At 37.7% G+C, this 13,829-nt stretch overlaps 1 protein-coding gene across 1 annotated transcript; it reads right to left on the bottom strand.

The window, feature by feature from the left end:
• Window positions 1–2,454: 2,454 nt before the first annotated feature.
• Window positions 2,455–12,116, bottom strand: selenbp1 (selenium binding protein 1). Its single transcript, XM_026914290.3, has 12 exons — window positions 11,918–12,116; window positions 6,557–6,613; window positions 6,348–6,460; window positions 6,035–6,220; window positions 4,732–4,852; window positions 4,348–4,530; window positions 4,063–4,244; window positions 3,878–3,956; window positions 3,667–3,788; window positions 3,461–3,553; window positions 3,102–3,220; window positions 2,455–2,890 (listed from the first exon to the last, which is right to left on the bottom strand). Exons 1-12 carry the CDS (start codon window positions 12,075–12,077, stop codon window positions 2,728–2,730), a joined length of 1,578 nt encoding a protein of 525 aa, XP_026770091.2. The 5' UTR covers window positions 12,078–12,116; the 3' UTR covers window positions 2,455–2,727.
• Between the last annotated feature and the right edge of the window lie 1,713 nt (window positions 12,117–13,829).

Genomic DNA, 13,829 nt, shown 5'->3' with positions numbered 1-13,829 from the left:
ACAACAAGAACAGAGTAAATGCTCTCGACTGCTTCATTTTTCACCAAATACCAAGAAGGCAGAGAAGTGGCAGGCCTAAATGTTAGAGGATCCTTATCAGCTATGATTAAAGATGACAAGATTAAAGGGAGTTTCACATGTTCTCTTTGTGTCTGTGTGGGTTTCTTCTGGGTTCTCTGGTTTCCTCCCACCTCGGAAAACATTTCAGGATGTAGATTGGCTACACTAAAATTGCATTTAGATGTGAATGAGTGTGTACATGGTGGTCTGTGATGGACTGGTGTCCCGTACAGGGTGGATTCCCACATCATGCACAGCGTTCCTGGGATACACTCTGGGTCCACTGCAACCTTGATCAGGAGAAAGCTCTCACTGAAGATGAGTTAAGGAACAAATCTGTCAATCCCTGAAACTAGATTATTCTAGAATAATTACTCATTATTCCCAATGTTTCAATAGTATGCATAAAAAATTACAAAAGCAGATTTCAACAGCTATCAAAGTATGACACAAGTAGCCTAGTAATAACAGGAAAGGTCATGATCAAGACCCTTTTTCCTCAAATTTCCATTTGGTAATCAAAGATGTGTCCTTGTTACATAACAGCGTGACTCAAATCAGCCATGGGGAAGTGCTCAGTGCATGCCGTGTCTATGAAATTTTTGCTGAGGCTGAGTAATGTGTTGTAAAAGTAGGAAAAGCTGAGATTTTATCATACAGCTTTACTGACGTCAGAGGTCTGACATGACAGATTTACAGCAGGACACATGATTAAACCTCTGGCAACCTCTGGCACACACCCACCCACCCACACACACACACACACACATACAGGGTCTAGGATTATAATATTTTCCAGAGAGACACATTGCTCATGAACACAGAATGTTATCTTAAATTCCTGTCCGTGTTTGTGACTGCCTGATCCCCAGATGTGACCATAAATTATATGAGGTTTAAAGTATAGACTATGCTATCACACAAAAATGATTTTTTATGTAACATTTATGCAATGAAAAAAAGAAACAGGTTGGGACTACTTATCAGCTTTAAGCAAGTAAAACTTACAAGTATTTCAGTTTGCAAAAGTTGAGTCTCAGATGAGGGAATTGCTGCTGTGAAAAACAGGAGGGTTTATTTATCTCTGTGTGGCCACAAGGTGTCGCTTTGGTGCACTTTTTCAAACCTTATCCCATTTAAATCCTGCACATTTGATATCTCATTACATTGTGTCAGATGTTAATAAAATATCTGAAAAATGCATGCAATCCACAGGTCTCTGAGGTGCCCCAGATCTGTCAATAAATACATAAATAAATAAATAAATAAATGCAAGATGCATAAGGATGAGAAGGCATTTCTATTTTGCTGTCACTTTATAAAACTTTCCCCACTTTGCATGAGCATTCAGTTGTTCTAACCTAGACAGCACCGTGCATGTTTTTTGGTGGTTTGGCTGTAGGACCTTGCAGGAAAGACTAGAGGGAGAGGTTGTATTTGTTTGGATTTTGAGTTTCAAATCAGCCAGCTCCAAGCCAACCATGGAGAAGATACAATGTGTGCAATTGTGCAAATTCAGTCACACCTGTGTGTAAAAAAATAAACCCACACAAAATACAATGTATAACCAGTATTGCTTTTCATCAGTGACATGCGGAAAACGTCACACACTGAAAAGCAAACCTTCCTTGCATTGCTTGATTTCTTCTGTGAAAAACAATCAGCATTCATGATTTAATCACTGGACACAGATTTCAGGAGCACAAAATCTGGAGACAGATTTTTTTCCAGTCTCTCTCTCTCTCTCTATGTGTGTGTGTGTGCATGTGTTTTAAGAAATTGGAAAGGACCCAAAGTTGTTAATCCAGTCTATATATATATATATACATATGTATGTATGTATGTATGTATAAAATCCAAAATGATTCTACTTCTGCTTATGTCTTGGGGAACAGACGGCCCACATATTAATAAAATATTTATTTTATGTTCAATACAATAGTTTGCTTCTCTTCACCTTTCCTTGCATGCTTTGTGAACTTCGAACTACACAGTGAATTGGGAGGAGGGGATATGAGGAAGTAGTTTTGGGACCTAGCTATGAACTTTGTGTGATACACCATTTTTATATCTGTACACAAATCATTGCAGACATGTTTTAGTAATAGAACAGCTGTGAAGTTGGACAATAAAACACACCCATTTCCATGTTTTAAGCTATTGCTACATTGTAGCACAAACAGCTTGATACCAGACAGTTGTGACTATAAATATTGTGCATACTTCCACAATGCTTTAACTCATCAGCTCGACTAAGACTAATAATTTCTGCTCTGGCTCTGTAGTACGCTGGATTTGAAAGGAAACATTAAACGTAAGGTTAAAATGCTCAGTGTTAGCTTTAATTAAATGCTATCAATTTCTATAATGGATAAAATTATGCATATTACAGCCTTCTTTGTGCACACTGCTTTTTATTGTGAAAAGATGAGTTACTGTGTGAACTACAGTTTCACAAACAGATTATAAAAATTGATTGTGATTCAGGTCAACCATTAGTATCAGTTAATTAGTGAATAATTTTTATCAACATCCGTCACATACTGATATCTGGAAAGACAGGAAGTAATATAAAGCATGATAGAGTTAGCTATATACTGATAACTAAGCAAGAAGGATAATGGATTACTGTTCCATGTATATTTTTGAGAAGTAAGAGCTGCCATTTCACAGCCAGATGTCGGAGGTGCAGTCCCCGCCAGGGTATCGGATCTCATGAGCAAGAGTAGGACCGTCAGGTTCTTTTCCAAAATCCACCAAGAAATTCTCATTCAGCGTCAGGCCACCTTTCACTGTGTCCACATCAATCTGCAGCATGACTGAGCCTTGCCTAAAAACAGAAGCAACGACACATTTTGCAAATCACATTTTCACATTCTGATGTTCTAACAAGAACATTAACTGAAGCTCTTGACCTGTATCTGCATGATTTTATGCATTACACTGCTGCCACTAGATTGTCTGATTGGATAATTGCATGAATGAGCAGGTGTACAGGTGTTCCTATTATAGTGGTTAGTGAGTCTATGTGTGTGTCTCACTTTAACATCTCAGGGTAGAACTGTTTGTCCCATGCACTGTATAGAGAAGTAGTCACATAGAGTCTTTTTCCATCCAGGCTCAGCTGCAGCATCTGTGGACTCCCTGGTATTCGCTTGCCCTGATTTACAAGAAAATATTAATTTTCAACTGTCCAATTTCAGGAACAAATGGAAGATTGTATTTTTCTAGAGCCTTTAAAATTAATCAGTTATCCTATTTTAATTCCTATCCAAGCCCATATCAATAGTACATATCTACAATGTCAGAAAAACCCATTCTTAAAATACTGTCGTATTGTACCTTCATTCTACACTCATGTCAGATGAATTTCCAGCCAAAAAAAAAGCTTTTTGCATACCTTCACTATTCGTGGAGAAGGTTGCTGTTCCAGTTCTTTGTCCTCTAGTACTTTAACAGGACCATCATTTTGAATGCTGCCTCCCAGAAAGATCTTACAACAAGCAGTTTTTAGTAAATTGGTAGCAAGACCACATCAAACTTTATTTTTCATAAAGCTTTAGAGAAATATTAGTTGATTCCTTAATTCTCCTAGTGTTACCACACCTGGCCCACCATACGGGGATTCCTCTTGTCAGTGATGTCATACTGTCGAATGTCACCATGCAACCAGTTGCTGAAGTACAGGAAACGATCATCCAGTGAGATTAAAATGTCTGTGATGAGACCTGAAGCAAGACACATTTACATATATAAACACATTTTTGCTCATGAACACTCTAGGCTTCAGTATAGTCTAAAAAAAAAAAGTCCTCACTTGGCATCTCAGGTAGGACCCAACCCTCTACTTTTTTATTGGGAACCTTGATGACTTTCTCTGCAGCCCAATCGCCTTTCTAAGAAACAGAAATCATGCTGGTAAGTTTAGCCATTATAGCCTTGATATAATGACCATAGCAATTTCATCTGAGGAAATCCCTCTCAAGTTTAACATTTGCTTGCCGGAGTCTTGTAGAAGCGGAACACAGTGCCCTGGAGTGCACAGCCCACATAACCCTCAGCTGCAGCAGGGTCATGCAGAAAACGGATCTCTAGAGGGATGGCGCCCTCTTCACCCAGATCCAGAGTCTGCATATGCTTGTGTGTGGTCCAGTCCCACACATGGATGCGTTGTCCATAGTGACCTGCAGAGAGAAGTCACATCTTGTTCTATTGGTGATGAAAAAGGATGGCTACAAACCACATCAGTGACCACAAATCAATAGAGAATCAACAAAGAACAAACACCTGCTTTGACATCTGCAGGATTGAATCCATTTCCAAGTACTTTGGGTGCTCCCCACTCGGTGCTAATCATCACATTATGGCGTGGTTGGTACCAGAAGTCATATCCAAAGGGTGCTGCTTCCCCAGGCAATTCCCAGTTTCCAATCACTTCAAATGTCTCACCATCCAACAACACGAATCCACCTAGGCACACACACATCAAATGTACCTTCTATAGTGTAAACATTATTAGGCACTCGGAAGAACTGCTTATGGTTCTTCTCATAAGTGCTGATTCTTAATTGCTAATGTTTACTTGATTGTGAACATAGCATATTCATTAATAGTCTCTGAGTTATTATAGATATATAACATGTACTTCATGAGCCCAAAGTGGTATATTACCCTTTCCATTTCCTGATGGGTCACCCAGGGTACTTATCATAACTTGGCCAGTGCCCAAGCAGTGAGAGGTATGAGGATTGGCCAAGCCACATTTCCAGAACACCTCCACAGGTTCTACTGTCTATTGGAAGAAACAGATTAACAGGAAAGGACTGAACCTCTATGCATATTATAGTATACACTGTCTGGCCACTTGTACTTCTTTTACTGACTGAGCAACACTTGTACACCTGCGCATTTATGCAGTTATCCAATCAGTCAATCACGTGACAGCAGTGCAATGCGTAAAATCATGCAGATACAGATCAAGAGCTTCAGTTAATGTTCACATCAAACATCAAAATGAAGAAAAAGTCTGATCTCTGTGACTTTGACTGGTTGTTGGTGCTAGATGGGCTGGTTTGAGTGTTTACGATATTGCTGTGATCTCCTGAGATTTTCATGCGCAACAGTCTCTAGAGTTTACATAGAATGGTGTGAAAAACAACAACAAAAAAACATCCAGTGAGTGGCAGTTCTGCTGGCAGAAATGCCTTGTTAATGAGAGAGGTCAGAGGAGAATGGCCAGACTAGTTCATGCTAACAGGAAAGTGGTGCTTACGGTAACTCAAATAACCACTCTTTACAACCGTGGTGAGCAGAAAAGTATCTCAGAATGCACGATACATCAAACCTTGAGGTGGATGGACTACAACAATAGAAGATCACATTGAGTTCCACATCTGCCAGCCAAGAAAAGGAATCTGAGGCAACAGTGGCACAGGCTTATCAAAACTTCTGTCCAGTTTAGGGTCTTAACCTGTATCTGCACTACTGTATGCACTGCACTGCTGCCACATGATTTGCTGAATGGATAATTGCATGAATGAGCAAGTGTGTCCTAATAAAGTATAATATACATACTATCATTTCATTTCTAGCATTTTTGCAGCATTATGTAGTTTTGTGACTGAGCACATAGCTTTACACCATACTATAATGCTATAAACACTTGAAACTTAAATGACTTTTACCATCCCGACACCCAAAATATAACTCGTAGCTAGGCAATTTATCTTAATACGGTGGCATGTAGATAATTTATGCTTGTGTTGTCGGAGGACATGCAAGTCAGAATTTCTTTGCATATTGTACACTGTACTTGAGAACATGGCAATAAACCTACACTTGTAACTTTTTCAAAACTAATTACAGAGAAAAAAAGCATTCATCTTGAACATTATGTAGCATTAAGCAAGTGAAATTTTCCAACAGAGGAGGTTGCAATTTCTCTTCAGTTTGATATTTCTTTGCAGTTTCTCACCTTGTGAAGTCGTGGAGCACGGGCGTCTGTTCCCACATCGATAACATAGATGCGGGAGGAGATCAGGGAGGGTAAGATAAGCCGGTTGCGTTTTTTGGAGGCATCACCAAAACAACTGCTGCAGGCATTCCATCCAGAGTGGTGCAGCTCATCTTTCATATTAGGCATAGGCAACCTGTGAATGACCTGCACACACCCAATGCACACTAATGAATTTGTGAATTATAAAATAAAAACAAATATCATTTAACAGACATGCAAAGCCTTAATTAGTGCAGTGATGCACATACCCAAATCTTCTATTTTGTCTTACCTTGCAATAAGTGGGAGATTTGGGATCGACATCAACGGTTGCAAGATAGTCAGGCTTTTGGATTTCAGTATTCCGGTAAATACAGGGAAGGTAAACAATCTCCTCTCGAGGACCTTGTGGAATGTTCATGTTACAGGTTATTATCTTGCATCTCTTTTTTTTTTTTTTTTTTAATGGATTCAATGATACCAAGCTTTGTGTTGCCTTACCATTCATGGCATCCAGAGGACTTTTGTAACCTGGTCCACATCCTGAGCAGGTAGATGCTGTAGGTAGAAGAAAGAAAAACAACCTGATACTAAAGCAAATTCACATCAAGTTTGTCCAATAGTACTTGAATAATTATGTGACAAATTAAAGGATTAAAAACAACATAAAGTGTCTGATTAAGGGACTGGGCCACCATTAGCCACCAAAACAGCTTCAGTGAACCTAGGCACAGATTCTACAAATCTCTGGAACTCTACAGGAGGAATGAACACTCCTCGAAACAATATTCCCTCAATCTAGTGACTGTAAAGGCCATAGCATATGATTTACATCATACATCATGAATTTTATACTCATCAAACCAGTCAGTCAGTGAGCCCTAGTGCCTTGTGGATGTGGGCATGCCATTATAGATGAGAACACTTCCATCAGGATAGAAATGTTTCATCATAGGATAAAGATGATCAGTCAGAACGTGTATTGGTTTGCAGTGACCGTTCCCTCTAAAGGGACACATGGACCCAAACCATGCCAGCAAAATGCCTGCCACAGCATAACAGCACAATATAGTCAGGTTCATAAGTATTTGGACAGTGACACAATTTTCCCTCTGTACCCAACTGAGCATGCTTTGCACTTACTGAAGACAAAACTGAAGGCAGAAAGACCCACAAACAAGCAGCAACTGAAGGCAGCTGCAGTAAAGGCTTGGAAAAGCATCACAAGGGAGGAAATTCAGCACTTGGTGATGTCCATGGGGTCCAGATTTTAGGCGGTCATTGACAGGAAAGAGTTTGCATCCAAGTTTTAAAAATAATCTTAAAATTTATGATTGTTAGTTTGTCCAATTACTTTTGAGCCTGTGAAAATGGAGGGAGTCTGTAAAAATGGCTGTAATTCCTAAACGGTTAATGCAATATTTTTGTTAAACCCCTTTAATTAAAGCTGAAAGTCTACACTTCAATCACATCTTGATTGCTTCATTTCAAATCCATTGTGGTGGTGTACAGAGGCAAAATTACAAAAATTGTGTCACTGTCCAAATACTTATGGACCTATTTCCTTTAATTTGTCTTACGTCTGTGTCCCAAACTTTGTTAAAGTAATAAAATTCTTATAAATTCCTACAGAGCTTCTAGTAAAGCAAGGAATGATAGGACTATGTTCCCCTGCAGGAATTTCGACAGCTGTAAAATGATTACACTACTCATAAACAGACTGCAATTGTAACTAAAGTTTTGGCTGTGGGTGAGTAAGGACATAACAGAAACTAGCATTAGTCCAGGGAGACAGATTCAGATTCAGAGTCAAACCTGTTTCTCTACCACTTTCACCTATAAATAAAACTGAGAACATCATTCATTTTGTCATAATTAGTAACTGAAACATCCTAAAAAGGTGAAGCATCTACACTCCTGGGCAAAGAAAAGGACCAAGCCCAAAATGGCAAATATTAAGATTTTAATGGCCTTAACAACAAATCATTGGTCATAAATTTAGCAAGAATTAAACAAATGCGCTCCTGAGAGCTCCTGTGCCACCATTTACTTGTTTACTTTTGCCGCAGTGAACAGTTTGGGGAAGATCTAGATACAGGGAAATTCATTTATATAGTCTTCTTCAAAGGTAAAATCATGATAATGATTAAAATGTTTGATGTAAAATTCAAACTATCATGTCTGGGTGTACAAGATTTTCCACAAATATCTTCTAGGATGTTTTTTTTTCTTAAAAGATTAGTCATTGTTTGGTTATCTGCCACACATGATGCAGCCCATTAAGGGCCACAAGGCTTAAACATTTAAAGAAATCAAAGGAAAAAGCTTCCTATACTAACTTTCTTTATCTATTTGTTTAGACCTTCATATTTTGCCATTTTGGGCTTGGCCCATTTTTTTTTGCCCAGGATTATACATGGATTAGATATCAATACAAATTTTGTTTTATAGATTTTGTACTGTTTTGATCTTCAAATCACAGAACATATCTTTTGCAGTGGGAGGTCATCTTTTAGATAAGTAGACTATACTGACTACACCCTATAGTGAGAGAAATTGGTGCCATAGGATGAATGTGCAAAAAGTGACATGAAATAGTTAAGCATTAATCTGTCTGTCACTGGCTAACCACTACTGCACTATTACTGGCAGCCGAGGCTTGGCTTTACAGTACTGTACCAAATTCATGTAGCAAGAATTCCTCTTTTATTTGATCAGATATGATAAGAGTAAGAGGATTATCACCTTTTCACATCATGTAAAGGTGTAAAAGCTAAGTGAATATCTCTGAATGTTTAAAAAGTTAGTTTGAATTCAAATCAAATTTAAAACAATATGGATTGTAGTAAGCTAGTTGATTCCAGACAATTAACACTTTTGCACAATTTTGTGATACTACAATAAAAGAAAGAAAATCATCTGGCTCCCTGAATAAATTCCCATCCAAACAGATAATAAAATCCATAATTTTTTATTAAATATAAATTAACTAATAAATATTCCAATGATTATTCTATATAATTAATTGCTGAAAAGGTCAGCTAAAGGATATACTGATTTTATATGGGAAGCAACAGATGTGACATTTCTCAACTTAAGAGACAGCAAGCTCTGCCAAATGTTACACAACGTCCTTCCTTTAATAAACATAAAAAACTCCAAGTGTTATTCTCTAGTGAGTCTTCCACAAATATTCCATGATAGCCTTTATGCAAGACAAAACCATGGGCTGGTTTTTGTTGCTTATACACACACACACACATATATATATACTTATTAAAAGGTGCTAAAGGTATATATTTCCATTAATTTCTGCAGAGGGCATTTAGACTACTGTGCTCTGAATATGCTCACTGTCACAAAAAATGACAGCTTTTAGGAATTTTAACAACTCTTATGTACCTCTCCAGCTGAGTTTTTATATTGAACATCTATTGAACATAGACAAAGAGATTCCAAGTTACAGCACATAACTACTTTCCAATACAAGACCCTGGTACAGATATGGCATGAAACGCTCTCCTTCAGTGCCAAGCACTGGAGTTCTTATCGCTTGGGAAAGAAAAAACAAAAAAACAAAAAAACCAATATGCAAATATTTGCCATCTGTGTGTAGCTTTTGAAAAGACCTTTCATGAGGTATTCATAACTGAAATATATTAATTAAAAACATTGGATAAGGCCTAGAGCCAGAACAACAGCTAGAAGTAACCCTTATAGTTCTGACCATCTGTTCATGCTGGGTGTCGCCAATAACGGCCATATCAATATTGGACACATATAGTTGGCTTTTCTCCATAACACAGTGTCCTGTGCACACAGGTCCATGCAACATTTCCATCTGTAGAAGTTTTAACAGGGGAAAGCACCATAATCAGAGGAGAGTTTTTCTTTTCATTTTTTAATGTTTACTTACTGTATATCCAGTATTTTCAGTTAGGTGACTTTTTTTTTTTTTGCCTCAGGCAACATGTCAGACAAGGAAGAACAGATGAGTGAATGATTTTTCAATGCATTTATTTGTAAATTTATACATTTCATATGTAGCTGTTTGCAAACATAATTGCAAGCCCTGTGTCTTACACTAAAAGAAGAAAAGAAAAAAAAGAGCCCTTACCTTTCAAGAATTCGATGTAAAAACAAACAACAGATTTAAACTCCACAGTATCTCAGCATAAACAGGCTCATCAGTTACATTCCATATGTATTTACTTATTACAACTACTAACTCTTAGTATTACAGATTGAACGTATAACTATCGTCAGCTGTATTTCAGTGATTTCTTGGTGAAAGGTGCACTAACTTACCATCAGCAGCCAAAAGTGTGTGATTTGACGGAAGACTTCTTTCTCTTATGTGATTCTTTCCTGTACTTTTACTTTAATGTTAAGTATTTTAAAAACATTTTAGATATTATAATTGTTTAGATGAGAATTTGCATCTCTGACATTAGGTGCATATTAGGCTATATGTATCCAGCCCATGGGAATTTAATCTAATTTCTAATCTTAATCTAACACTTCTTTGCTTGGTATGGTGACCATCTAAATCAATACAATAGGAAAAAGTCCAATAAAATATTAAATAAAAGACCAACAAAAACCAAAATTAGCTTTAGACAGTTACAGCAACCATGCCCTTTTTATTTATCCAATTTTCCAATTTGACATATACACTCAAAAAAAAAAAAAAAAAAAAAAAAAAAAAAAAAAAAAAAAGGGCCAAGAGCAAAATGGCAAAAATATTAAGCTTTTTATGGTCTTAACAACAAATCATTGGTCAGGAAATTATCAAGAATTAAACAAATACTGTAAACTTCTCCCTGCTCTATCTATGAGCTTGTTATCAGGCCCTTGATGGGCTGCATCAGGTGTGACAGATAACCAAATAATGACTAATCTTTTTTTTGTTTGTTTTTTTTCTTTTTCCATGAGTGTATATGTCAATTTGGACATAAATAAAAAGGGCATGGTTGAAGATATTTCTGGAAAGCTTTGTACACCCAAACATGTGTTAGTTTGAATTTTACATCTGACATTTTAATCATTATCATGATTTTACCTTTGCGTACAAGAAGATACAGATATAGATTCACTATGTAAGTGAATTTCCAGGTTTCTAGCTTTTCCCCAAAAATGGTGTAAATGGTGGCACAGGAGGCCTCAGGATTGCATTTGTTTAATTCTCTGACCAATGATTTGTTGTTAAGACCATTAAAAGCTTAGTATTAAAGCTTAGTATTTGCCATTTTGGGGCTTGGCCCATTTTTCCCCCCCAGGAGTGTACTCTACACAACCCTTATCTTGGCAAACTCTTTTTGCTATAAAATAACTAATCCTTTATCCCTGTTAGAGGAAAAGATGTTAAGAATTTACAGTATTTAAGACCAGATCTCAGCTCAGTAAAACCCCTTGTTTGCAGTGCATTGTTTGTTCTGCTCCAAAGCACCTGACTCAACTCAGGTTCCCAGCAGGTTCCCAGCAGGTAAATCAGGTGTGTTAGAGCTCAGACGTGATTCAAAGCTTCACTTCTGTGCTTTTACCGCAAACACAACTTACTCCAAAGCACTCACTTTCTGTATTCACGTCAATATTAATGAGCAAATGGAGTACTTCATATGTATCAACCTGGGATGCAGATTGACCAGGCTGCACCATGGGAGCATTAGTAAAACTCCCATTGTCAACGAAAAAAAAATCCATTTTAATTTCGATTATTTAATTTATGACGAAACACCATTTCCGAAGTGCAAACTACAGCCGAGTCTGTACAACTCGCAAGAGCTCGCGCACATACGCACGAGCGCAACGGGCCAAAATGTCAACAAATGTTATTTAAGACACAGTTAGACGTATACATACCCATTCTGTTCCAACACACGAAAGGTTTCCCAGAGGAAGGAGTGACTGGAAGTAGCAGAAAGTTGGTGTAAGGTTGTGAAATGAGGCACGTCCCAGAGACTGCAGGAGAGAGTGAGTTATGTAACCACGACGAAGGGAAAGTGGAAATGCTGCTAATCATTTATCAGCCCCAAGCTTTCAAAGCAGCAGTGTGCACCATCCTCTGCTCCAGTTTCCTTCAGCTGGCTTTTCAAATGCTGTCACCTTGTAGGCGTGACATTTCAAATGAACAAGGAACAAGAAAATGGTTTCTGGAAACCTTATTATATTCATAAATGTGTGGATTCCTTTAAAGTGCTGGTGAAGTTTCAAACACAGAGTACTGATATACAACTACAGAATAAACCTTACTATACACACCTGTAATTAGGACTGAGCTGAAAATGCTATGGTCAGATTATTTCACTGATACCCCAAAAATGTTTGTAGGTGCGTATTCTTTCCCTTATGCAAACTTTAAGCTTTCATAAGAAGTACTGTATGTGTGGTGGTATTCATTCTTCTTCATTAACCACTTTATCCTGGTTAGGTCATGGTGGATCTGAAGCCTATCCTGGGAACACTGCTCACAAAGTTTAAATACAACTTTGATAGTCCTTGATGGTTTACAGTTTAAATACACCTTGCAGTCCAATTTGCACATGGTTTATTTAACCCATAAACCGTCAAGGACTCCAATCAGCCATATCACACATTTTTGGAAACCTTATTATATTCATAAATGTGTGGAGTGCTGGTGAGGTTTCAAACACAGTGTACTGATATGCAACTACAGATAAACCTTACTATACACACCTATAATTAGGACTGAGCTGGAAATGCTATGGTCAGATTTTTTCATTGATACCCCAAACATGTTTGTAGGTGTGTATTCTTTCCCTTATTCAAATGAAAAAGAAATGTTAAGATGTACTGTATGTGTGGTTGTATTCATTCTTCTTCAGGTCATTGTGGATCTGAAGCCTATCCTGGGAACACTGATCCCAAAGTGTAAATACAACTTTGATAGTCCTTGATGGTTTATGGTTTAAATACATCTTGCAGTACAACTTGCACATGGTTTATTTAACCCATAAACCGTCAAGGACCCCAATCAGCCATATCACATATTTTTGGAAACCTTATTATATTCATAAATGTGTGAAGTGCTGGTGAGGTTTCAAATACTGTGTACTGACATGCAACTACAGATAAACCTTACTATACACACCTATAATGCTATGGTCAGATTATTTAACTGATACGCCAAAAATGTTTGTAGGTGTGTATTCTTTCCCTTGTGCAAACTTTAAGCTTGGTCCTCTGAAAAAGAAATGTTAAGAAGTACTGTATGTGTGGTATCATTCATTCTTCTTCAGGTCATAGTGGATCTGAAGCCTATCCTGGGAACACTGATCACAAAGTTTAAATACAACTTGATGGTCCTTGATGGTTTATGGTTTAAATACATCTTGCAGTACAACTTGTACATGGTTTATTTAACCAATAAACTGTAAAGGACTCCAATCAGCCACATAACAGCCCTTCCTGCTTGCTGCAGTCTGGCAAACACTATCGCAGCATGAGTATTTCCACAAGACATCCGTCACCTCAACGAGAACACAACTTATACTATATGGCCAAAAGTATGTGGACAACTGACCATCACAGCCATATGGAGACCTTCACCAAACTGTTGCCACAAATTTGGATGCACGAATTGTATAGAATGTCTTTGTATGCTATAGCATTATATTTTCCCTTCACTAGACTATGAGGCCCAACCATTTTCCAGCATTATAATGCCCCTGTGCACAAAGCCAGGTTCATAAAGACATGGTTTGCCAAGGTTGGTGTGGAGGAACTCGAGTGGCCTACACAGAACCCTGACCTC

Source organism: Pangasianodon hypophthalmus, chromosome 1, assembly GCF_027358585.1.
Source record: "Pangasianodon hypophthalmus isolate fPanHyp1 chromosome 1, fPanHyp1.pri, whole genome shotgun sequence".
In the NCBI taxonomy this organism is placed as follows: domain Eukaryota; kingdom Metazoa; phylum Chordata; class Actinopteri; order Siluriformes; family Pangasiidae; genus Pangasianodon; species Pangasianodon hypophthalmus.
This window is presented reverse-complemented; position numbering and strand designations above follow the sequence as displayed.

Bases quoted from the DNA above. Each gene is read 5' to 3' on its own strand.
- selenbp1 (XM_026914290.3), bottom strand. From the start codon at position 12,077: ATGATTAGCAGCATTTCCACTTTCCCTTCGTCGTGGTTACATAACTCA. The intron at 6,221-6,347 runs GTAAGACAAAAT...GGGTGTGTGCAG, and splicing joins AATCTCCCACTTATTGCAAG to GTCATTCACAGGTTGCCTAT. The intron at 2,891-3,101 runs GTGAGACACACA...TTCTGTTTTTAG, and splicing joins TTCTACCCTGAGATGTTAAA to GCAAGGCTCAGTCATGCTGC.